The 23,738-nt window shown below is 34.2% G+C and overlaps 2 protein-coding genes across 4 annotated transcripts; both read left to right on the top strand.

Moving 5' to 3' along the window:
* The first annotated feature begins 5,248 nt into the window (after nucleotides 1-5,248).
* On the top strand, nucleotides 5,249-8,705 carry LOC120264345. The gene is made up of 8 exons (XM_039272153.1): nucleotides 5,249-5,589; nucleotides 5,833-5,900; nucleotides 6,514-6,580; nucleotides 6,843-6,997; nucleotides 7,095-7,165; nucleotides 7,389-7,457; nucleotides 8,122-8,222; nucleotides 8,313-8,705. The coding sequence occupies exons 1-8, from the start codon at nucleotides 5,323-5,325 to the stop codon at nucleotides 8,607-8,609; spliced, it is 1,095 nt and encodes a 364-aa protein (XP_039128087.1). The 5' UTR covers nucleotides 5,249-5,322; the 3' UTR covers nucleotides 8,610-8,705.
* Nucleotides 8,706-10,237: 1,532 nt separating this feature from the next.
* Nucleotides 10,238-23,192, top strand: LOC120265946 (protein high chlorophyll fluorescent 107). Of its 3 annotated transcripts, XM_039273897.1 has the most exons (14): nucleotides 10,238-10,839; nucleotides 11,414-11,557; nucleotides 12,230-12,535; nucleotides 12,630-12,689; nucleotides 14,323-14,568; nucleotides 16,321-16,431; nucleotides 17,725-17,901; nucleotides 18,528-20,049; nucleotides 20,591-20,702; nucleotides 21,366-21,457; nucleotides 21,571-21,716; nucleotides 21,843-22,049; nucleotides 22,124-22,765; nucleotides 22,921-23,192. In XM_039273897.1, the coding sequence occupies exons 1-8, from the start codon at nucleotides 10,246-10,248 to the stop codon at nucleotides 18,918-18,920; spliced, it is 2,031 nt and encodes a 676-aa protein (XP_039129831.1). In that variant the 5' UTR covers nucleotides 10,238-10,245; the 3' UTR covers nucleotides 18,921-20,049; nucleotides 20,591-20,702; nucleotides 21,366-21,457; nucleotides 21,571-21,716; nucleotides 21,843-22,049; nucleotides 22,124-22,765; nucleotides 22,921-23,192. The 3 variants fall into 3 exon arrangements, with proteins under 3 accessions (XP_039129831.1, XP_039129829.1, XP_039129830.1); XM_039273895.1 differs by having other exon boundaries at nucleotides 21,843-22,765; XM_039273896.1 differs by having other exon boundaries at nucleotides 20,607-20,702; nucleotides 21,843-22,765.
* Nucleotides 23,193-23,738: the final 546 nt, after the last annotated feature.

The following is a 23,738-nucleotide window of genomic DNA, read 5'->3' on the forward strand; positions in this document are numbered from 1 at the left end:
TAAGACTCCGTTACTATGTGACATTCAACAAGGTAGGTATTAATAGCTTTTAAGTTACAAATTAATACTGCATAAGCATGAGAATCCAACAAAGCTACATATCAAGAAACAACAACATTTAAATGAATGAACAACATACAAGATTAAAGAACCATCCATATGGAAGGGAAAAGAAACTTTATGGAGTAATCTGAGAACACTACAAAAAGGCAAGGGCAACAAAAGCAACTCTTAATTTAATTCTAATGATTACATGATCAGGAGAATCCTTTGAATGCCAATGGTGTCCAGTAAACTGAGAACATGTAGATCTTGGTAAACTATCAACATGTAGAGTTTTGCATTCAGCCCAGTGGAAAATCACTGTGCTCTTGTGAGTCAGTAAAACCGCGAGGGATATAGAGGAAAAGAATTAATCTTTGATCTTCTTCAAGGTGTTCGGAATCGTATTTCCACCGATGATCGAAAAGAGAAAACAAAGGGGGTAAAATCCTAGTTCTATTTGGATCGTAAACTCATTCAGATCCTAAACTGATATAAATCTTATCCGGATGCAATTTATAAAATTTTCAAATTATAATATGTTAATCAGATATAAATTACCCTTGTACGCCCTTAGGCTCAGAGAGTGTCACACTATCAGGGCTTCACATACCCAATACAAGATTGATGAGAAAGATTGGTGAGGCTCTACTATTGAATTTGAAGATTTATTTTATTTTATTTTATTTTATTTTTTTGAATAAGGTGGATAAACCACAATTTATTAAAAGAAAGAAGTAGCAAAGTACAGAGTACAAAAAACAGAAATGACAAAGAAGAACGAACAAAGTAAAGAACTGTAATCCTCACCAGAGATGAGGAGAACAGCGAACAGAAGAAGCAAGAAAAAGCAACAAGATAAAAATCGGAAGCCGGCGAAGTCAACCGTCTGGAGACACAGGCCTGCTCAGAAAAGAAAGATACGGATCACTCCTGACTAGTGCTGGGCGCCATATTGCCGGTGTGGTCCGAAGATCTAGAGCTCAGGAAGCTTAAGGAGCGCTTGATCTTTTGAATGTCCTCTGTGGCTTCCTGCTGGTGGGACTCCGAGTCTGCTGAAATCCAAGTAAGAACCAAATTAGCTGTTTTGTAGAGTATTGAGGAAGTAGAAGCACAATTTTGGTTAAAGATGCGGTTGTTGCAGAAGAAAAACTAAACAAAGGACACTAAAAAAAATGACAGAATAAATACACAACACTAAATAAAATAATCCAAAGATTTGTTTACTTTCAAGTCTATGGAGATGGAGATTATGGTATATAAGAAATTTTAATTGATAATAAAGAGGGGAATACGTACCTTAATCATCTTTTACTCTTCGTTATTAGGGGTGGAGGTTGCACTGTGATATATATATTTTTTTTTAATAAGAAAGCATGTTACTATTTACAAGAATAACTTGGGACTTGAGAGGTGGAGCACTATAATTAATCCTTTAAGGAAATAACATTGATTCAAATTTGATTAAACGTTTATCCAACTTTTTTTAATAATTTAGTTAATACTGTTATAACTAATTATCTTTTTAAGCAAATTGCTTAAATAGTATATATATATTATATGGTAAAGGGTTGTTATCATTTATAAGAATAATTTGGCGGGTTGGGGATTATGATTAATCATTTAAGGAAATAACATTGATTCAAATTTGATTAAAAGTTTATCCAATTTTTTTAATTTTTTTTAACAAAAATGGATAAACCACTGATTTATTAAAAACCGATAAATGAGAGCAAACAAAACAAAATCTTATGAAAAACAAGCGAGTTACTTAAATAGTCATAATTGAGTTGGCCAACCATATATCTTTTAATAATTTAGTCATAATTGGTATAGTTTATAACTAATTATTTTTTAGGCAAGTTATTTAAATAGTAAAAAGATATATATATATATATATATTATATGGCAAATGGTTGTTGTTATTTATAAGAATAACTCGGAGGTGGGTGATTAATCATTTAAGTAAATAAGTTTGATTCAAATTTGATTAAAAATTTATCCGAATTTTTTAATAATTTAGTTATTATTGACATAGTTTATAAGTAATTATCTTTTTAAGCAAGTTACTTAAATAGTAAATATATATATATGGCAAAGGGTTTATAATCTTTATTTTAGACAAGTTACTTAGTAAAGATATAATTTTTTTTATACCAAAAGTTTCATGCACAACATCATTAAAGATAAGAGTTGGTAGGTGAAGATATTTTTTTATATATTTATTGGAAATGTACTTGCCCTTTTAGTTAAATCAAAACATTTTTTAGATCTAAAGTTATATAAAATGGAAGACAAAATTCTTACTCTCACAAATCTTTCCAAAAAAGGATGCAATACTCTAAATTCCTCAGATACCTGTGTCCTTTGTCATAATGCCTCTGAAAGCCTGAATCACCTCTTTCTCAACTGTGATTATTCTAAGCGTATTTGGGCATTTTACTCCCAGGCTTTAGATTTAAATTCTTCACCTCAATCAATTACTCTACTGTGGAACACTTGGCTATCAACTCTCACCTCTGAGCACCGTATCCTCTGGGACCTTATCTCCCGTGCAATCTTGTGGAACATTTGGATTGAACGAAATACGCGTATTTTTCACTTGAATGCGTTACCGCCCTACAACATTATGTTTAAAAGTGCTAATATGCTTCTCTCTTGGTTCTCAACAGCTGCTGATAGCCACCACCAATCTCTCAATGAAGCTTCTCAGAAGATCAAGCGCTCACTCAACTTTCTCAGCGCTAGAGGCCCAAATCCTGTTGGAGACTCCGACCCTAATGCTGCTCAGGAGTAGTTGCTCCTGATGTCTTTCTAGGAAGGCCTGAGATGCCAGACGGTGTCTTCCGCCTACTTAGATTTATCTCCTCGTCTCTTTACTTCCTTTTGTTGTATTCTGTTTCTCCTCACCCCTGGTGAGAGGAGTCTCCTACTTTGTACTGTCTTTATCTATTTAATAAATCTGTGGTTTATCCACATTTATTTCAAAAATTATCAAATTACTTTTCAGTGCAGATCAAAAGAGCAATGAGTTATTTTGGCGTGTCTATGGGTTTGCACCCAAGTGCGAGAATGGCGAGTGAAATAATGGATATTTTAGATATTATATAAAAACTAAGATTAAAATAAATTAAACAAATAAGGGATTGGAAAGTATGATATCAGGAAAGCCCAAAACTTAGGGATTAATAGGTAAATATTTATTTTTCTTCATATAAACATTTGTGTTATATTTAGGATGGCAAGTGCAATAATTTTAATCTAAACGAAAGCCATTTAGTTCAAGCGGTTAGCAGTACGAAAATAAGTCTTTTCTGTAGCATGCAGAAACAGATGCTTTTTGCCTTTTTTTTTTTTTTTTTAAAAAAAATCTAATTTAATTACAGTTTGCGATAAATACATAACAAGATCTGTTTTAATAAATTATTAAAAATAATTATAAATTTGCATTAAAAAAGTGTTTAAGATGGCAATGTCGTTTTAGCTACGGAAAGAGGAAAAAGAAACGTTGTTGGTGCATTTAAACAAAAAAATCGTACAAAATTAAAATCATTAGTATGTAATGCTCATATTATTTAAATTAATAAATATAATAGGTATTAATCACAAGGAACAAATGGTGATATACCAATAGCAAATTGAACAAGGAAACAAAGAAATTTTGTTCATTAAAAAATAACAAATCAGAATATTAATAGTATGGTGATTTTACTCTTTCCTGAATGATGGTGGACTTCGGTGCCCGTTGACGAAAGCTTTCTGGAAAAGTCATTGCCGGAAGAAAATAAACATTTTTAATTGGCTTGTTTGGAAGAACAGGATTCTAACTTTGGAGAACTTAGAGATCAGAAGATGTAACCGTCTGCCGACGGCGACATTTGTCCTGTGCAATGCGGCGACGGAGACGGTGGATCATCTCTTCTTGCATTGCCCGTTGGCAAAGCAGGTGTGGAGATACTTTATTAGCTTGCTCGGGTTCCCGGATCTGCCAGACTGCCTCCATTTGGTTTGGGGGACTTGGAGATTATCTATCAGACCAACCTGTAGAGAGTTAGGGGTTCTAGTTGTGAAAGCGATTGTGTGGAATCTCTGGCTTGCTAGGAATGACTGCATGTTTAATGATATTATGATGTCTGCTCATGCTCTAATTGTGAAGGTTGATCGCATTTTATTATCCTGGCTTTCTGCAGTTAGTGACAGATCGAGAGCAAAGATGGAGGAGCATGCTACTACCATCAGGAGAAGTTTGGAGCTCTTGAGCTTGACGGGGGAGGAGCAGACTGTAGCATCTATTCCGGATGCAGGGTTATCTTCACATACTGAGTAGTCAGCGGTGTATTTAGGGGAAGGTTGAGGCGGTTGTTTACCTCGTTTTGTGCTTTTGTGGGTTGTGCCTATTTGTTCCACTTCTTGTGGTTGGGTTTTGTTTGTTGTTTCTTTTTAATTTAAGTGGTTTATCCACCTTTTCAAAAATATTAATAGTATGACATTGTTAACCATAGGATTAAAAATATTCCCTATTAATAAAACAAATCAATGTTACCTCTTTGTCTTCAGTGGGGTTTTTTTTTTTCAATTTTTTCAGTGTGTTTTTTTTAAAAAAATCCATTTTCATTAAAAATAAAAATAAAAACCATAACACTTATTTTTTTATTATTTTAATAAACATGATAAATGCTATGACAAGCTTGTGTACATATAGAGAATTAAACATATAACCCATTCACATTTATTCGATGCCATAAAATTTAAGTTATAAATTCACACATATAATAAAAAATATATTACCGCTATTGTAGTATTTAAATTTAGAATTTTTTAAACACTTTTTGCATTGACGTATTAACCTTTTAGATCATACAAAATAATTTAAACATAACATCATCGGTACTTAAATAAATAAATAAACATAATATAAAATATCATAAACAAAAAAAAAAATAAAAACAAAAATAAATCAACAATTCTTGTTAAAAATCAAACCTCTCAAAACTTCAATTATTTATTGTAAAAAAAAAATTATTTAATAAAAAAATCCGACCGCGGTGATCTCACGACAAACTTCTTGGTCAGCAATGGCAGCGGTCAGAGCCCAAATACGAAAATACCCTCCTATACCATAGTTATTACACAAAACTCCTAGAAACCCATGGTTCCCGCTAAATCCCTCCAAGGCCAAAACCGTCTTTTTAAGAACATAGATCCATTCCCCGTTTCTACGCTTCACGGGCATCTCTGCTCGCCATCGTCTCTTTCTCCTTCGATTCCTCGCCATTGACGATGCTCCGATTCCTTCTTCTCTCCGCGCTGCTCCTCTCGTCGGTGATCTCTCCGGCGAAGTCCCACGGTGACCATGGTGATGGTGGCGACGGATCCTGCGAGGCTGACCCCAACATCCGCTTAACCGCGGAGTTCCGGCCTGGGCTTGTCACTGTAGATGGGCAACCGGATGAGTGGGCTGAGGTCGAGGGTTCCGAGCTTTCTCTACTCCCTGCCCTTGATCCTGACGCCGACAAGGCTTACCCTTCCGGCAAGATCACAGTCAAGGTTCTAACACTTTCCTGCTCGTCTTCTTTATTTCAAATTTCCCACTTTTTTTTTTTTTGGTTTTTAATTCGAATCCTTGAGCGGATTCATGGGGTTGGGAGTGTTCTGATTGTTTTTCTTTTCGGTTTTCAGCTAAAGTGATTAAAGTTCCGTGCTTGATTTGGGGTTGTGTTTTATGTTATGTATGTGTAATTGTGATTGAAATTCAAGCCTACTTTTGTTTTTGTTGGATGATTTTTGTAGGCTTTGCATGATGGGAGTAATGTATTTTTCTTGATGCAAGTTGATGGGAATTATGCGTACTCTAAAGGGTGAGTAATTGAATTATAATTTTTCATGTTTTACTGGATAATTAATGTGGTTTTCATGAGGAATTAATGAATTTTCTTAATGAGGCATCAACATTTTATAGTGTTTATGAATTATTCTATGTTTTGGGGAATCTTTTATGCTTTTGCATTGATGTAGTGGTATAAATCAAAGCGTGTTGTAAATGAAGGGAGTGCATAGCTCTATAACGGATGCCAGTTTCATCTTCCTACTGATTTTCTAGTTTAGCATCATGCTTCTTATCTGGATGTGTGTATTTGTTGTTGTCCTGTGATAACCTCAACGACGAACTGTTTGTTGAAGTAATTTGTTTAATTTCAACCTGCTTCATTGACACATGTGACCACCCTTATTGTTTGTCAGTATTTGAGTAATGTGCTCGATCAGCCCTTTTTTCTGGCTTGTTCATGGTTTGTTCATGTTCAAAATTTTCTTTTGTTGCCGTGATAAATGCTGAGGGTTTTAAAATTTTATGCTTGAAGCTTGTTTGCTTGCCTTTGCAAAGGACTGTTTACGCACCATGTGCCCTTTAAATAGATGGTTTCAATTATAAAAAGTTTAGGCAGTTGATGCTTTTTCTGTTTGTTTATTCAGGGAAAACACCAAATGTCCATCAGTTGCTCTCATGTTTCAAGTCGGGGAAAATGCTTCATACCACAATGTGAGTTTTAGTTGTACTTTCTGCTATTCTTTTGAAAGTTAGATGTGAATAGCATATGCATTTTGCACGCTCTGTCTTTTGTTTGTAGAGAGTATGCTGTCTATTACTTTAGCCATCAAGTGATTAGCTTTTTACCAGTATTAGTCTTATCACTTATAGAGCTGAAATGCTAGATAGCCATTTGTAGGTAAAAGTTTATCTTTGTGTTGTACTTATGTTACATATTGAGGGAAAAATCTAAATTATCTGATCAATTTGGCAGATGGGTGGATGCCCTGATATGCCTGGTAAATGCACTAGCAAAAGTTGCCGTGGCCATGAAGTGGACATAATGCATTTTTCAATTGGAAGTGCGATTCCTGGACGGTTATATGGTGGCAATCCCTTGGACAATAGAGATGGAATTGGCAGTGACAGGTTCTCCTTTGTTATTCTCTTTGTTCTAATCTGGCTATGTTGTTTGTTAATTGCTTCCCTCTGGAAATTTGAGTTTCTCAAGCTATTTACTAAATAGGTTTGGTCATCTAGTTGATGTGTATTCATGGAACCCACATTGCCGATTCCTTGATGGAAAGGGTCCTTCAGGTACCTAGTTTCTTTCATAATTGTTAGAGCATATTCTGAAAAATCATATCAACAGTTGATGCGCATGCATTTGCCTCATTCTATAGTTCATACTGGAAATTAATTTTCTTCCCTGAGTAATAGGTTCAGCATTGTAATTTAAAGCAGCTTGCTGAAATTTTTTAACACCCTTGTAATCTCAAAAGTAGATTCATATTCATAGTTCATTTTTATGTTTTTGTAGCAAATACATCAAATGCGCAAAATGATTGGCAAGGGGCTTGGTGGCACAGTTCAATAACCTCTCGTTCAGGTACCTTTAGTTGACAGCACTGTTCACTTATCGATGTGGTCTTTTCTAGTTCAACTCATTCTATGTTGGCAAAATGGCTAGAATGCAAAACCAGATGAACTAGGAGGTGATATAACTACTATTATGTGTGAAGATGTGTGATGAAAGTAGTTTTCTATAAGAAATGTTTTCTGAGCACAGAATCCAAAGTCTTTCCTGCATTAAATTTATTTACCTATTAAGTTAAAATCCATGTTAAGTTTGAGTATAAAATGGTGTGACATGAAACAAGTGAACAATAATCAACTTTGTCAGATTCTATGGTGCTTCTTTTGCATCAGACTCTTCTGGCTGAAGAATTTGTTCCTAGCTTCTGTTGGTTCAGTTTATCAGTATAACTGTATAATGTCCTACCCTGGCTAAAACTTAATCGGCAATAATTTCACACTGTAGAAGCATTAACTTGATGAAAAGTCACAGGCAGAGAATTTTTCATTATGCTTTGATAGATAGGATATAAGATACAATAAAACAAAATGGTGACTTTACGATTTTTATCCCTCTTATATCATGTAACCAATAGACATCATCAAGGTCTAAAGAAAACCGTAAATTTCTTATATTGCACAACTGGTTGCATGTTTGGTTCCAAGCAGGCAATTTACAACTGCAACTTTGTACACAGGTTTAATAGAAGAAGATAGTCCATATTCAATGAATGGCCAAAAGGGTACCTACTATTTCGAATTCTCTAGGCCCCTGAGAACAATGGATCATTTCCAACAAGTGAGCCTTTCTTTTCAATGACACAAGCTACGCTAAAAAAAAAACTGTGAATATAATAAATAACATTTCGATCATCTCTCTGGATTGCAGGATGTTCAATTTGTAATTGGTCAGCCGAGCAAGGTGGCCATCGCTTTGTGGTATCCGACTGGTGGTAAACCTTGGAGTGGCTCACAACATTACTCGGCCAGTTGCCAATGGTTGCCTCTGGAAATCATGTCTTCATCTCTTCAATCTCTTTCTGAAGCACAGTCACAGAATTCCTGGGATGCTGCAACTGCCTTCTCTCTACTCCTCTCCGCGGTATCCTTATGCCTCTCCATTTTCATTGGATATTGGGTTTCCAAATCGAAGGCCGTCCCTTTCACTCCCATCGATCGAATGTAATCCAATTTACTTGCTATAACTTGATTGTGTTTTATCGTTTGGGCGAGATACATTCTTTCAGTTATTTGTCAGGTACACATACAAAGAAGATAAAAATTGTTTCTTGGTGAGGTTGTATATGTAACATTTGTAGACATACATTGGCACATACAATGACTAGCTTGTTTGTGATTGTGGCATTGGTTATTGGTCTTGTTGATAGAGTTCTTCATGTTTGGCCTATAGCTGAATGTTGTGCTTTAGATTACTAAGGATTGACACTATTGTTTTTGGTAAACATACAAGGATAGTGTTCTGTTACCATGTTCATCTAGTTTAATTTCATTATTATTGTTATATTTGTTGATTAAATTCTTTAATTGGTTTTAATGATTTCAATAACACCAACTTTGATGAGTAGTGTTAATATTATTATCTTATTTTACTTGTCATACTTTGTAATCATACTCAGGGGCGGAGCCAGGAATTTTTTTTAGGGGGGCCAAACATTTTTTCAAAGGGAGAGAGATTTTCAAAAGGAGATAAAATTTTTTTTAGAGGACAAGTTAAAAATGAATGAAGAAAATATTAAATTTTTATAAATATTTTCTTAAAACTATATATTTTTTTAAATAGCATAGCATATATATACTAATTTTTTTGAAAATCAAGTTATTGCATAATAATTTTTTTTAAAAAAGATTGTTACTATATTACTAATTTATTAAATATTAAAAGATTAAACAATAAAATTTTATAAATATGTTTGTCTAAAATTATAATATTGTAGACTATATATACTAATTTGTAAAAAAAAAAAACAACAAACAATAAAATTTCACAATTTTTTTAAAATTATTTTTTATATTATATGCATTAATTTGATATATATATATATATATATATAAAACAAAAACGAGGGGGGACATGACCCCCCTTCGCCCACCCCTAGCTCTGCCTTGATCATACTCACCTCAAGGAAGCCATGTTTATTTATTTATTTATTTTCTAATAAAAAGCACCGTTTACTTGTTATTATTTATTATTATTATTATTATTATTATTATTATTAATAAATTTGAACAAGTCACATGCTAGGGATGAGTATATGCGAGGAGCTGAGTTCTACAATATATGTGCCCTCCATCTGTATGAGTTAAAATTTAAACTATAATGAACACATTATGTAGGTGACTCAATGCTAACATATTACATAACCATTGACTTTCACTGTTCTATTATAAATTTAATTTCTTGATTTTTTATTTAATTAAAATTTTAAATATAATTTTGACGCAATACTGCATTTTCTCTATTTTTAGAATTATAAAGGAAAAGGCCAGTTATTTCAGACAATAATTCTATTTTCTTTAATTAATCATATATATATATATATATATATAAATTTTCCACCCCAAAGGCCAAAGAGGATCACAATCCATTTCGCCAATCATCAACATCCACGTGGCATATCTAAGCTGCAGAACTTAGCCTAACGATAGACCGAGGACGTGGCTTCATGCAGACCACTCATTTCCATACTTAAATGTCAAAATCATCCTTGCCTTTGGATATCAAAAGATTCAAAACCATCAATTTAGTAAGTCCTTTTGAGTAATGATCAAGGGCAAAATGATAATTTCATACACTCTTCTTCATGCCCAAAAAGCCCGCCGAGCTCTTTCAGTGCCGTTGGGCTCTGTTCATCTTCGCATTTCGTTTTCAAGAGAAAATGCAAGCTTTCTCTTGCCCTAATTCCACCCAATTCCCTTTCTTCTCTTCTTCATCTCCAAACCCTAACCCTAACCCTAGTTTCTCAAGATCTCTTAGCAAGATCCCCTTCAATGGGTTCTCCTTCCTCCCTCTTCCTCTTCTCAAAACTCCCAAGTGCTCCTCCCAACCGTCCCCTACTTCCCCTCTCCAATCGGACCTACTGTTGTCCTCTGACGGAGAAGAGGAGGACGATGACGAGGTGGAAGGGAAGGAGAAGCCTGTGGAGGGAGTTCTCATGGTTCGAAGGCCGGCGAAGGGATCCTTGCAAGAAGATGATGAAGCTTCGTCGTTAGATTCTTTAAAGATTAACTCTGGTCTTCAAGATCTCGCGAAGAAGATGCCGGTGTTTGAGCCTCAAAGGGTGGAGATGGATCCGAAGGAGAGGCCTCTTCGTGTTAATTTGGAGCTGGGGCTCTACCGTGCTAAAGTGCTTACTAGGAATTTCGAGTTCAAAGAAGCTGAAAAAATTCTTCGAAAGGTAAGTTGTTTGGATTTATGAAGTTTGCACTGTAAGAGTGTAAGGTCTTTTTTCTTGATTTGTAGTAGTTCTTTGGGTTTGGAATTTTTCTAATGCATTATAAACAAGAATCTTACTTCATGTGTGCATGAGTTAAAATAAAATATTTTGTTCAACCTGCCACTCATTCAAGAGTCTTTCTTTGATTCTAAACAAGTTTGTAACTTTTTCTGGGTTCATTCCTGCAGAAATTTGTGGAAATCAAATCTTCACTAAGAAGTTTAAGGTTCTGTTAAACCTAAATATTCATTTTTTCAAGTTCTCAGTGTGCAAGGAACGTCACACTTACAGATGGTTTTGTTTGTATTTCACTGGAACCTTTTTTCTTCTTCTTTTCTTGCCTCAATGATATTTTATAGTGCTTTCCCTTGAAACAGTATGGGTAAATTTTGTACATAGGCTATCTCTAGGTCTCTAGGTCTGTTTGATTGAGAATTACTAAATTTAGTCATATTATGAAAGCAATTGCATTCTTGGGAACAACAGAACATCCAATGTATATGGCACTTCATCTAATTGAGAAGGCAACTTTCAGTGCATCTTTTTTTGGCCTGAAGATGGACGACCATATGTGGCACTCGGGAAGCTTTTAACCAAGCAGTCAAAATTTGGAGAAGCTAGAACAGTATATGAAAAAGGTTGCCAAGCAACACAGGGAGAAAATCCCTATATTTGGCAGGTATTGACACAATCACCTTAATTTTCTAATCGTGTATTGACAATTCACCAGCTTATTTGGCAATAGATTTATTCTATGGGACAAGGTATTAAGGATTGAATTCTTATTGTTTTTGTTTCTCTATACTGTAAATAAATTTCTTTATTACTAGGTAATGTGAGAAATAAGCATATTAATTATGCTTAATTGAAAATTCTTCCCAAGCAATAATTGAAAGAAAGGAAAATTGCCCAAAGACAATTTGGTACTTATTTTCTTGTGTTTTTCCTGATGTTTCTCATCATCCATCTATGCGAAATGAAAATTGAAAATTAATCTATACTTTTAGTTATTGCATATTTTTTTTATATTCATTTCCTTTAGATTTATAGGCTAATGGGGATGCAATGTAGTACCTATTGGTGACATGATAAACTTACCATTATTACCACATTAGCTGTTAGTTATCACTTTCATTTATGCATATTTCTGTGGTTTTTTATCTATTGGTCAGGATAAATGACGATGATTCCTTTCCAAATCAAAGTTTTACCTTGTCTCTTTTTGTATCCAACAAGCTACCTATTCATTAATGTGCATCATTGTAACTACAACAATGCAAATATGCTTATTTTCATTGATTAGCTATTTTAAAGCAATCTGATTGGTGCATCTGCGCTCTGAAATAAACAGTGCTGGGCAGTCCTGGAAAATAAGGTTGGGAATATCAGAAAGGCAAGAGAACTTTTTGATGCTGCCACCGTAGCTGATAAGAGGCATGTCGCTGCTTGGCATGGATGGGCAGTTTTGGAGATAAAGCAAAATAATATTAAGAAGGCCAGAAACCTGCTTGGTAAAGGACTCAAATATTGTGGTGGAAATGAGTACATCTATCAAACGCTTGCTTTACTTGAAGCTAAAGGAAGTAGGTTTGAGCAGGCTAGATATTTGTTTAAACAAGCAACTCTATGTAATCCCAAAAGTTGTGCCAGCTGGCTTGTGAGTGCTGCTTTTCTCTGGCTTTCCACATGGTAATTCTGAATGCTTTTCTTAGTGGACTAGATCTATTATCATTGTATGTCTTTTATTGCAGGCATGGGCACAAGTGGAAATGCAGCAAGAGAACAACTATGCAGCTAGGAAGCTTTTTGAGGTGAAGATTTCCTCTCCAGGTTATCTTTGCTTTACCTATATATTTGATTTAATCAGCTTATTAACCATTTATAATATTTTAAACTTGTATGCTCTGTGCCAAAGTTTGATGAAAATTTTACATTGAATTTATTTAGAGAAACAATCATAATATGAATCTTATTCATGAACTAATATAAGACATCACTTGTTGTGCTAAGCTAGTTTGGCCAAATCTACAAATGTGACAGAATTGATGAATGTTCCAGTAGATAACCGCATTTTTTAGTCATTATCTTTGTTGTTTAATATATCAAAAACAAAAGTTAACATATGAAAATAGTATTTTTTGCTTGTTAAGGCCCTGAAAAGTTTGAAATTCTTGCTCCTCACTTTTAGAAAATTATTTGCACTCGCTTGGTTTTTCTTTATTTTTTTCCATTCTGCACCGTGGATTATTTATCAGCCATTCAAAATTTTAGCTGTTGGCTATTACCTGTTATATCTTTTGAGAAGTGATGCTTTAACTTGAAATATCAAATTTTTCAATGTGACTATACGCAAAACTCTAGATATTTTTCTCTTGTACATTTTATGAGCACAAACTGGATGGTTTTTTTTAACAATAGCTATATATTTACATTTGTAGTTTACACAATTAATATTACAATTTCCATAGTTAAGTACTTTAAGTTTCTTGCATGTAGGTATTTGCTTGATGCTCTACAGAGTGGCCTGAGAAAATAATCAGAATTCAGATTGAGTTCATATTGAACCAGGCCCGTGCTATCAGTTTCAGGCTTGAAAAACTAAATGAGCTAGGATACAAGCCAAACTTTTCTAGGCTCTGAAACTTATTTTATGATAGTTTGTGATCTGTTCTTTGATTCTTATCTTCATATGAAAATTGGATCTGGACAAAAAGTTGTGATCTTGAAGATAGTGTTGCATTAATACCTCCTAAATCCAATAGTCTAGTCATTTTCTTCTGAAAGATGTCTGGGGCACCACACGGTGGTTGTGGACTGCCAGCCACTTCAGATAGTGCTCTACTGCTTGTCCTGCAAGTTGGATATGCAAAGGTCTTATTCTTAAATTGGTTGTGATCATGAACCAAATTACTCGTAAACTGAGATGATACTGCACAAAGGATAATAGGAATACGCTGGATTGTTTCACATAGCACCCAACATCTAAAATATATAGGCTTGCTGCATTTCACAATTAAAGCAAAGGAGAAATAGTAATACCAATCAAGCCAAATCAGTATCTAATTTTAAGCTTTAGAAAAATCATCAACTGAGGCATTTGACAACTTCCTTATAAGCAGTGTTAAAGAAAGAAGGGAAAAGCTGCACTATGCTTCATGACCCCGTGAAGTAGTTGAGTTGACAAGATCTTGAAGAGATGTTTCCAAAATTATGAATCTTAACATTTGCTTGCGTTTGGATTGACTTCCTCTAATTCCTTTTAGTCGAAGTAATGAGACTGATGGATTCCTGGTACATTGAAATTTATTACTTATTTAGAACGTGTATATTTATTTACTTCCATTTTTCATACGGTAGACCTACCTAAAACCATCTGCTCTTTTTTCTTAATGTGCTTTCTTGGAAATTATCTTGTTTTTGAATAAGTGACCATTTTAATTGCAGAAAGCCGTCCAAGCCAGTCCAAAGAACAGGTTTGCCTGGCATGTCTGGGCTATATTTGAGGCTAATCAAGGTGATGTTGATAAAGCAAAGAAACTTCTAAAGATTGGTCATGCATTGAACCCTAGGGATCCTGTTCTCTTACAATCTCTTGCGTTGCTTGAATACAAGCATGCTTCACCAAACCTAGCTCGAGCAATCTTTAGGAAAGCATCTGAAATAGACCCAAAGCACCAACCAGTTTGGATGGTAAGAGGATGTCTTCTCATGTCTTTGGATAACATCTCTCCCAGTTCATTGACACTGTTTACCTTTTGAGCATAAATTCTTGTGGAAATTTTCTTGTCATTATCATGCAGAACATACTGGTAAGTTGGGTAAACTTTAGATTAGAATTCAAAACTGAGTCCATTTTCAATTTTTATAAAATTTAGATGGCTATGCTTTAATAGAAGATCCCTGCTATTGTTTGAGATTTCTTGAAGTTTCTCATATAACTTGAATAAAATCCAAGTTATGTTTTCATTGTAATCCTACTCCCTGAGAATTGGTTTGCATTAAACTATGGGAGAACAAGTTGCTAATGCAGTTGACTCCCAAGGGGAATGTTGTGATTCCTGTGTTTATGCAGCATCCGGAAGTTGAGTTCATTGTAGATAGTGTGCATTTCACAAGACAGTATATGTCGTGTGCTGACAGAAGGTTAGAATCATTTCAAATGCCAAATTTGATCCAAGCCAAATTCCTAGTAAAAATACTTGCTCAACTCACTTAAAAGTTACAAGTGAAATGAGATCTTTTAATCCCAAGGTTATGTTGGTTATCTCAAATTCAAAATTTTATGACTTGTTGATTGGTCTTATCTCCTATTATAAGGATCTGTTGAAGTAGTAAACGGAATAATGTTAAACAGAACAGATGGCCAAAGAGGAAGAGAAACAAGCTGAAAGTAAAATAATAAAGGAAATTTAGATGAGCTGATTTTTGTAAATGTAGTGCAGACTGCAGAAAGCATAAAGTTCAGTTCATTGTACTTGAACTTAATGGCCATTGCACTTTCTTGCAGTGTCTATTGTTTGCCCTGTTCAAACACAACTTTGAGGCCTTGCCTTCTGAACTTTTTTTTTTTTTTTTGGTTCCTCTTATATTCTTAGTCTAAGAAGTCTCACCACTGCATGGTTGTGAAGGCTAATTTTGATTTAGAACTTGGAATACATGATATATCACATTGATTTTGGGTAATATGATCATCCTGGAATGTACTGAGATTGTTTATCAAACTGTCATAATTGTGTCTGTTTGATGTTCCTAACAATTGATAATTAGATGTAACCCATGTTCTTGACAATATAAATTTCATCCAATATATACGTTTGGATGTTCTTTTACATGTACTATGAAATGCTTGGGTGTGGATGTAAGTTTGAGATATATCCATGTATATATATTTAAATTTTCTGGAATCTATGTTCATGCTAATGGCTAATATGGAAAAGTCAAAAAGCAATTCGAAACATGGTTGGCAAAAAGTCCCTGTGATCCTGGGTGCAAGCCCCACAAAATGAATTTGTGGAAAAGGCTTAGGCATCTTGGTGAGTGGCCAAGCCTTTATATAGGGTCACCCAAACTAGTTGATTTTGATTTTGTCTTGTTGGTTTCTGAAACTAGCAACCATTCTCCTGGAAGAAGGCTTCCTCTTGAAACATAGACATTTTGTAGACTTTTGAGCAAACTTTCTGTAGTTGACAGCTAAATACTAGGTGAATAAGCATCTGGATCACCAAAGCATCTATGCTAGTCTGTCTTGACACGTAATTGACCCTTTCTTTGGTTTATTTTGGAATTGGTTAGACCTTAAGGAAGTTGATGACATAAACTTATTCTGTGTCATGCCATTTAAGAGGGCCGTTCTTCAAGGCCAATGGTGTTTATCACACAATTTCAGGTCGCTCATGTTTGTAAATGATTAGTTGGGCCTTACCTGAAGATTGGTTGCTGCAGGCTTGGGGTTGGATGGAGTGGAAAGAAGGAAATCTAAGTGCAGCTAGGGCACTCTATCAAAGGGCTTTATCAATCAATTCAACAACTGAAAGTGCTGCACGATGCTTGCAGGTATATATCAAGGTTGTTATTGATAGTTGATAACTTGGAAAATATATACCACAATGGTCCATTATTATTTGTTGTTCTCTCTATTTTTGCGCTTGGTACTCATTATTAATATCCATAGCAGACACGGATTGGTTTATTGATCACTCATTGTTCTCAGTTAAGATAAGGAACTAGGGATCATATTCTTTCTATTGATTTAGAATTTACAGGCAGATCATACTTATTGGAAATTTTTGATTTTTTTTTTTTTGTTAAGTACTTATTTTCAATTGCCAATATGGATCTGTTTATACAGCTCATCTCTTTAGGATAAGGAACTGACATGTATGATCATCCTATGAGCATTTTCTATCAATAGGCTGTTATGTTTTGAATATTAAGAGTTATATTATTCCATCTACACTATAGACCCATGTTTTATATTATTGATGTTTTTTTTCTTGTATAGTACATTTATAATACCATGCTATGTGATCTACACATAATGTGCTCACTTTCTGAGAACTCTTGGAAACAAACTCCATCCTGCCAACTTCTTGGAAATGGATCTATTTTTGCAACACCACATTCTTATCTGATGAATCCCTTTTGTCCCGATCTGACTACAAAATGATGCTAACTTTTTAATTTTTCTCATTTGCTTCAACAAGAAAAAAAAAAAAGATGGGCCTGAACTCTTCCTATTCAATATGGGTTTGTTGGAAGTGTAATACTGGTGCTGACAAGGAATTAGTAGTTGCCTGGTTAAACGACGTTGGTGTTTATATTTGAAGGATCACAGGCTGATTACTCTGGGTTTTTGACTGTGTGAAGTGGCAATTTATGTTAAATTGTCACACTAAGGAAATTATAATATGGAAATTTTAGTATTTTATCACATATGCCTACTAGAATTATCACCGCAATCACACTTTTTATGAATTACCTTTCAGATAAAGTTAAGTCCCTCGAGATATGTCTCTAGGATTTCTATAGCTCAGTTGATTTTATATAACTACTTTTTTTAAAATAAAATAAATGAATCCTCCAAAAAACTTGTCATTTACTTTGTGCATGAATTAATGCATGTTGCTCATGCCTAAATGATAGATTATCTAGCATCTTAGCTCTGGATATATATTATTCAACAGCCATGGAAGGATTTTCATGGGGAAATCACAAGGTTTGGTCCTGATTTTCACTCTTAAAACTTCAACCGCTTGCTTGAAGAAGAATTATTTATCTTAGGCTTCTCTATCATTTATATTCCATATCAATATTAATTATGTAATGTGATTTTTTTTCCTGTGTCAGGCTTGGGGTGTTTTAGAACAAAGAGATGGCAATTTATTAGCTGCTAGAAGACTGTTTAGGTCTTCCCTTAATATTAATTCCCAAAGTTACGTAACATGGATGACGTGGGCATCATTGGAGGAAGAACAAGGCAATTCTATTCGAGCTGAAGAAATTCGTGACCTTTATTTTCAGCAGGTTTGTAACTGGGATACCATCTTGTTTTCTTCTGTATCTGCATGTGATTGGTCATTGGGAGGTGAATGATACCATTACCTTTTACTTGTGATTCCTCTAATGTGTGATGTCTACGAGTTTATTACCATTAACTTCTAAATTAGGATTGGCCTATTTAGGCATTAATAACTTAAAATCTTTGAGGCTCTCATACAAAAGAGTAGTCTGTATGAATTAATATGGTTATCATGTGTCCTTAATTTTCCATTAAATGTTTTATAATAATTTTGATATTCATGTGTGTTTGTCTTGGTGGTAGGAAGGTGTTTAGTTTTGATAACTAATGAAGGGAACCTGTTCTATGCATGTGGCATATTTTTTGAATATCTGAATGTCCATTTATGCATCTATTTATCTAATTAGCATGTTTATCGTACAACTCTTATCTGCAAGTGAAATTCTCAAATTCCCTTACTTTTAGATCTTTTGATCAGGAGAATTTGTTTAATAATTTTCTTACTGCTATTCAGTCATATAGGAATGTTATATATTGTTGATTTTATTTCCTGCATAATATGCCCAAATTGTATCCGATACAGCATCATTTCATGTATAAGGTGAATATAACTTCCCCTGTGCATCTTCAGCGTACAGAAATTGTGGATGATGCTTCATGGGTTATGGGTTTCCTGGACATCATCGATCCAGCTCTTGATAGTATAAAGAGGCTTCTAAGCCTTGGTGAAACCTCTGATTTTAAGGCTTCTGACATCATGAGAAAAGTGCAAACCATGAATAACAATACCGCAGAAGCTTTAAGTGACTCGTCATCTACCCTGCTTATTGACACGATTGTGGGAAATGAAGAAAATGCTGGCAGTCTAAACAATTTTGACCTGGATGCTTTTGTCAGAAATAAACTTTCTCTTGATGTGTCAAAACTAGATGAGAAGCTGTATATATTTGAACCGAAGAAAACCATGTCTTATAAAAGGTCACGGAGATCAGAACCAAAGAAAGTTGCTCTGCCTCAGGCTTGAATTTCTAGTATGAAAACTGATGGTTATGACTAATTATTTACATGTAGAATTCTATTATGTCATCATTTACATTTTAAAATTTAAACTTGCAAGCATTGTATCATCTAAATGTAAATTTTGAGGCGTTAGGGCTAGCTGTACATATTGTTCAATATATCAAGTTGGAGGTGCAATATTTTAGTATCAGAATTAAGCCAATATTCATGTTTCTGCTTTAAGAAATATGGAGAGATCAAGAATCTGAAAACAGGTATCACATCTCTGAATTTAATTTTGTTCAACACTTTTTTAAACTGTCATTTCCTATGTGTAAATTGTCTATGCACTCCATATACGGTAGCATGTTTTCTTTCCTTTTTTGTTTTTGCTCTATGAGAGAAAGGTCTCAATATATTGTTGGATCAAGATCTTTAATTGTTATTAAATTCTCAAAATTAGCATGCTAAACATGTATATAACTTGGGGTTTATTTGAGATCCCCTATTATTGCACACATCTTTAACACGCATGGTGATTTGGCAGGAGCTTGTCCACAATTGCTATTTTCTTAATTGGTGTATCTCCTAATAAGCTTTGTGTCATATTTGCATGTGATATTGGGTGATAATTGATTGAACTGATCTCACTCTAACCATGGAATGAGTGGACTTTTTGCTCACTTTTCTGTTTCCTGTAACTATTACATGGAGGAAACAATGATAAAACACCAAGTTTGGAGTTATGAAAGACTAGATCTCTGATGTTTCTGAGAATTCTGCGAGGATTTATACTGTGTATATGTCTTGGACTTAAATGTTAAGTCATTAAAGTAGTGTGGCACAAGAAGTTAGCTATTGTTTGTTGTCTCCCATTTGCAATATTTGTTGTCGTGTTCAAGGATACGATGATCACTATCTCTTCGCAGGTTGGATGGGACCATATTTTTAAGTATGATGGTACCGTTCTACTCTGAGTTGCTCTTTTTTGAGAAGAATGTCCTTTATACTATTAAAACGTGGTCCATTATGGAAGTTGATTTTTGTATTAGTGGGGTCTCTAGCAATGATGCTGAAGGACATGAGGAGTTCTATTGTATTCAACTTAATCCAAGTTGGGCATTAAGACACCAATTCAATTGCCATATACTTTGGTGAGGAGTAAACTTCTTCCTTTCTGTTTATTGATGCTCTCTTTCTTCTCTAAAGTTATACTTGTTTTGCTATATTGGTGTTTATCAACCATTGCTCTTTGTTCTGCTATAAAATTGTTGCTAGATTTTCTTATGTTATATCTTCATGATTTAACTTGTAATAAACCTTGAGTTTAACTTTTGAAACTTTAAGATGTTTTATAAAGTCAGCAAAATAAGTGCCTTGTCATGAGGTATGACAGATTGAAACGTGTTCTATTTGTGCTCTTGTGGCTTCTAGAGCGACACATACTCTTATCATGAGATAAGGGGATACCATTTTTTGTTCTTTGATGCAACAGTTTCTTAAATTGTATCCATTCATTATCTAATATTTTATTTGGTGTACATATGATTTTTGCGGAACATGTGGCTCTTGTATTTATGCAGATAAAAACTTGGTTGTAAAATATTTTCATCTTTGCTTTATCTCATCTTTTCTGGAATTGTGATCAAGAATATCAATAAACATATTCAGTTAGTTTTCATGACTGTAATGCAGAATTGGTATACAACAGGTAAGGAGATTTGCCTGGATGAGCATTAGTTGAGATTCTTGAGAATTGGCCAAGATTAAAGCTGGTTATTATTAAGAGAGAAATCAAGCAAATAGGGTGAGTATTTGGATTGCCAGTTCTTCTCCGGATGATACATAAATTTCCTTCAATTCAATGCTAAATTATCTCCTCAAACTTGTCATTTTGCTAATATGTTTCCGAAATAGAATTCATATCTAATGTTGTTTTATGAGTATGATTTTACTTTTCACATTGCACATTTTTTTTTTCTTAATTATGCAATTTTGGCTACTGAATTGCTTTATAAAGTTTTGTTTTCATACTCTTTATCATTTGAGACAAACTTGTCAGTATCTTACAAAATTTTTTCATCTTTTCTTTGATTTGAGCCCATACAAAACTGTTTATTTGTACAAGATATTCCTGGGCATTATTTACCAAGACTTTGAACATTAGCTCCCTTGTTGTACATTCTTGTGATGCATTTTGTTCTGTTTCTTATGATTTGATGTACTTTTTCCCTTTTTGATCTAACTTAGGGAGTCTTTCTCATTATTGGCCAAACCAATTATTCGTCATTGGTGACTGATAGAAACATAAAATGATCTTACTGAATATCTGCTCATCTGGACATTAGATCATTGCAGTATATGCTTGTTGGATTTTTATGTTGTTCCGTATGAATTGACACTAATTCTCATTGTTGCTGTTTATTGTTTCTTTGATATCATTTTGGCATTCTTACCTCTCATCATTCAGCAAAACAAGCTTTTGTGATTAGTGACAATATGAAGAACAGTTGGTATTTCTTTGACCTCTCTACTGCAAGCAATTCAGAAGAAATTCACAAAGTGAGACTTCTTCTAATACAAACTTTATTGTCTCTTGTATATCCTTTTTCATCATAACTATCTGCTAAATAACAATGAGACTCCTTTTTCTCTGTTTCCTTATTATTTTGTAGATCAAGACAGAAAAGAAGGCTGTAATGGATGGATGGAGATTCATCGGAATAGTAAGCGACAATCAAATAATGCAATCCATGTGCATATATATGTTCAGCAAAACAGTCATGCGTGATTAGTGATGATATAAAGAATCAAACAGTTGGTATTTCTCTGATCTCTACTTCAAGTCATTAAGTAGAAATTCTAATACAACAAGAAAAAGAACTAGTATTTCTGTTGTTTTCTACCATTCATATATACACATTGTTGTTTTGTTATTATTTTGTAGATTTTGAAAAGAAAAGAAAAGAAAAAAAGAAAGAAGGATCTAATGGATGGATGGAGACACAACGGAGAGCTCATTAAAATAGTGAAGTAACAATCAAATAATGCAATGCATATGGGTATAAGTTGAACTAAAAAGTGGTCCCCTGTTTCTGCATTTGCTTCTACAAATTGCTCCAGTGCACTGAGCTGTTACAGAGAGAAGCATAAGGTGTGTATGAAATATGAATTTCGTCCTGGATTTCGCTACTCACTGCAGCCGAAATGATCCTTAGTGCACTGCAGTCATGTATTTATCATGCCAAGTCAGGCACCCACACAACAGTGCTACTAGTGAGTGCTTGTGGCCATCCATCCAAGGACACATTTGCATATATCATCATTGATTCTGAGTGACCACTAAGTCTTCAATGAAGATGGAGGTGAGGATGAAAACAAGTCTAGCACAGAGAGAAAAAAGAGTTGAAAGGTGATGAGCAGCAGCAGCAGCAGCAGCAGCAGCATTACTTTTCTTTTTCTTGAGGCTCCTGATTACCATCTCTCTTCTGGTCAAAGTACCATAAAAGCAAATTTAGATATGATCAGCATGTTCACCACTCATTGCTCATAAGAAAAAAAAAAAGGAATTAGTTTTTGGAGGATCCCACACTCTCTCTAAAAGATCATGAGACTTGGCTTCAAGGTGGAATGCTTTTGCTGTGGTTTTCTGACAAACAGACAATTGAATGCGTCCATTCTCTCTTTAAACACCCCAAATGATCCAGACTCTCCCCCTTCCTTGTGGGCCTGCCAGAAATGACCACTCTGATCAATCTGATGTGATGTGATGTTATGGACCCTGGCCAATGTGTATCCTTTGTGATGTTGGACAAATCAAGTTTACAACACTCTACACTTTATATTTCATATCATTCCATGAAGCTGCTGGTAAGTAAAAAATAAAAACACTCTACACTTTATATGTGCTGTTCATTGTGCATTTTTGTTTTAGAATACAAAACCCATCAGGTCTCTCTATGCACATGATCTTTGCCTCTTATGTCTGGCACTTGCTTTTCTTCTGCTTTGCTATTGTTTTGCAGAATTGTGAGAAGAAAACAAAGCAAAGCAAAACTATGGTGTTGTTGCTGCAAGACAAAATTTTATGGCAACACGTGTATTTAGTAGTAGCCTTTTGTTCATGGAGTTGTAGGCCTACCTTGTTCATTGGTGTTTTATTTTGGTTTGAGAATTAAAATAGTAATAATAGTAATCAGAAAAGAGTGCCCAGAAGTATGCTAGGAAACAAAAGAAGATGTTCAAACTTGTGCAATTGTCATTGCTTTCCAAAGTGGAAGAAAGATGAGACTTTTCATGTCCCTGCAGCTATAGTAATTCTTGTGCTAGAATTTTTTTGTTGTTGTTGTTGTTGTTGTTGTTGTTGTTGTTGTGTTTTTACTTGGAAAATGAAAATGTTTTACATTTTATGCAACAGAGTTCTCCCATCTTTGTTTCAGAAAAGAATGAAAATTTTTTTATAAAAGAGAACCTGAAGGAATTCTTTATGATAACTCTGACAAGTGACAAGCTATTGCTTTTTGAGCATTTTCAAACTAAATTGGTTCTGAATTGAGTTTGGAGATCATTTGTCCTCACTAAACTTTTTATTTTTTATTTTTAATGTATTATATTATTATTATTATTATTCTGTTAATATTTACTATACTCTTGGAGGAAGAAAGTACAGGACTTCTACATTGAGCAGAGATAAGATCACAGTGTGGGGTCTGTTGGTTGGTGAATGTAGCTGAAGATAAATCTGATGGTTTTTTCACTGAATTGGTTCCTGAACTATTTGATAAAAACAAATAAAAGTTAAGATACTATTTGGATAATAAATATAAATTTTGAAGAATATGAT

This window comes from Dioscorea cayenensis, chromosome 7 (genome assembly GCF_009730915.1).
Source record: "Dioscorea cayenensis subsp. rotundata cultivar TDr96_F1 chromosome 7, TDr96_F1_v2_PseudoChromosome.rev07_lg8_w22 25.fasta, whole genome shotgun sequence".
NCBI lineage: Eukaryota > Viridiplantae > Streptophyta > Magnoliopsida > Dioscoreales > Dioscoreaceae > Dioscorea > Dioscorea cayenensis.

Bases quoted from the DNA above. Each gene is read 5' to 3' on its own strand.
- LOC120265946 (XM_039273895.1), top strand. From the start codon at position 10,246: ATGCCCAAAAAGCCCGCCGAGCTCTTTCAGTGCCGTTGGGCTCTGTTC. The intron at 10,840-11,413 runs GTAAGTTGTTTG...GGCAACTTTCAG, and splicing joins CTGAAAAAATTCTTCGAAAG to TGCATCTTTTTTTGGCCTGA. The intron at 14,569-16,320 runs GTAAGAGGATGT...TGGTTGCTGCAG, and splicing joins AGCACCAACCAGTTTGGATG to GCTTGGGGTTGGATGGAGTG.
- LOC120264345 (XM_039272153.1), top strand. From the start codon at position 5,323: ATGCTCCGATTCCTTCTTCTCTCCGCGCTGCTCCTCTCGTCGGTGATC. The intron at 6,998-7,094 runs GTTCTCCTTTGT...TTTACTAAATAG, and splicing joins GATGGAATTGGCAGTGACAG to GTTTGGTCATCTAGTTGATG. The intron at 7,458-8,121 runs GTACCTTTAGTT...CTTTGTACACAG, and splicing joins TTCAATAACCTCTCGTTCAG to GTTTAATAGAAGAAGATAGT.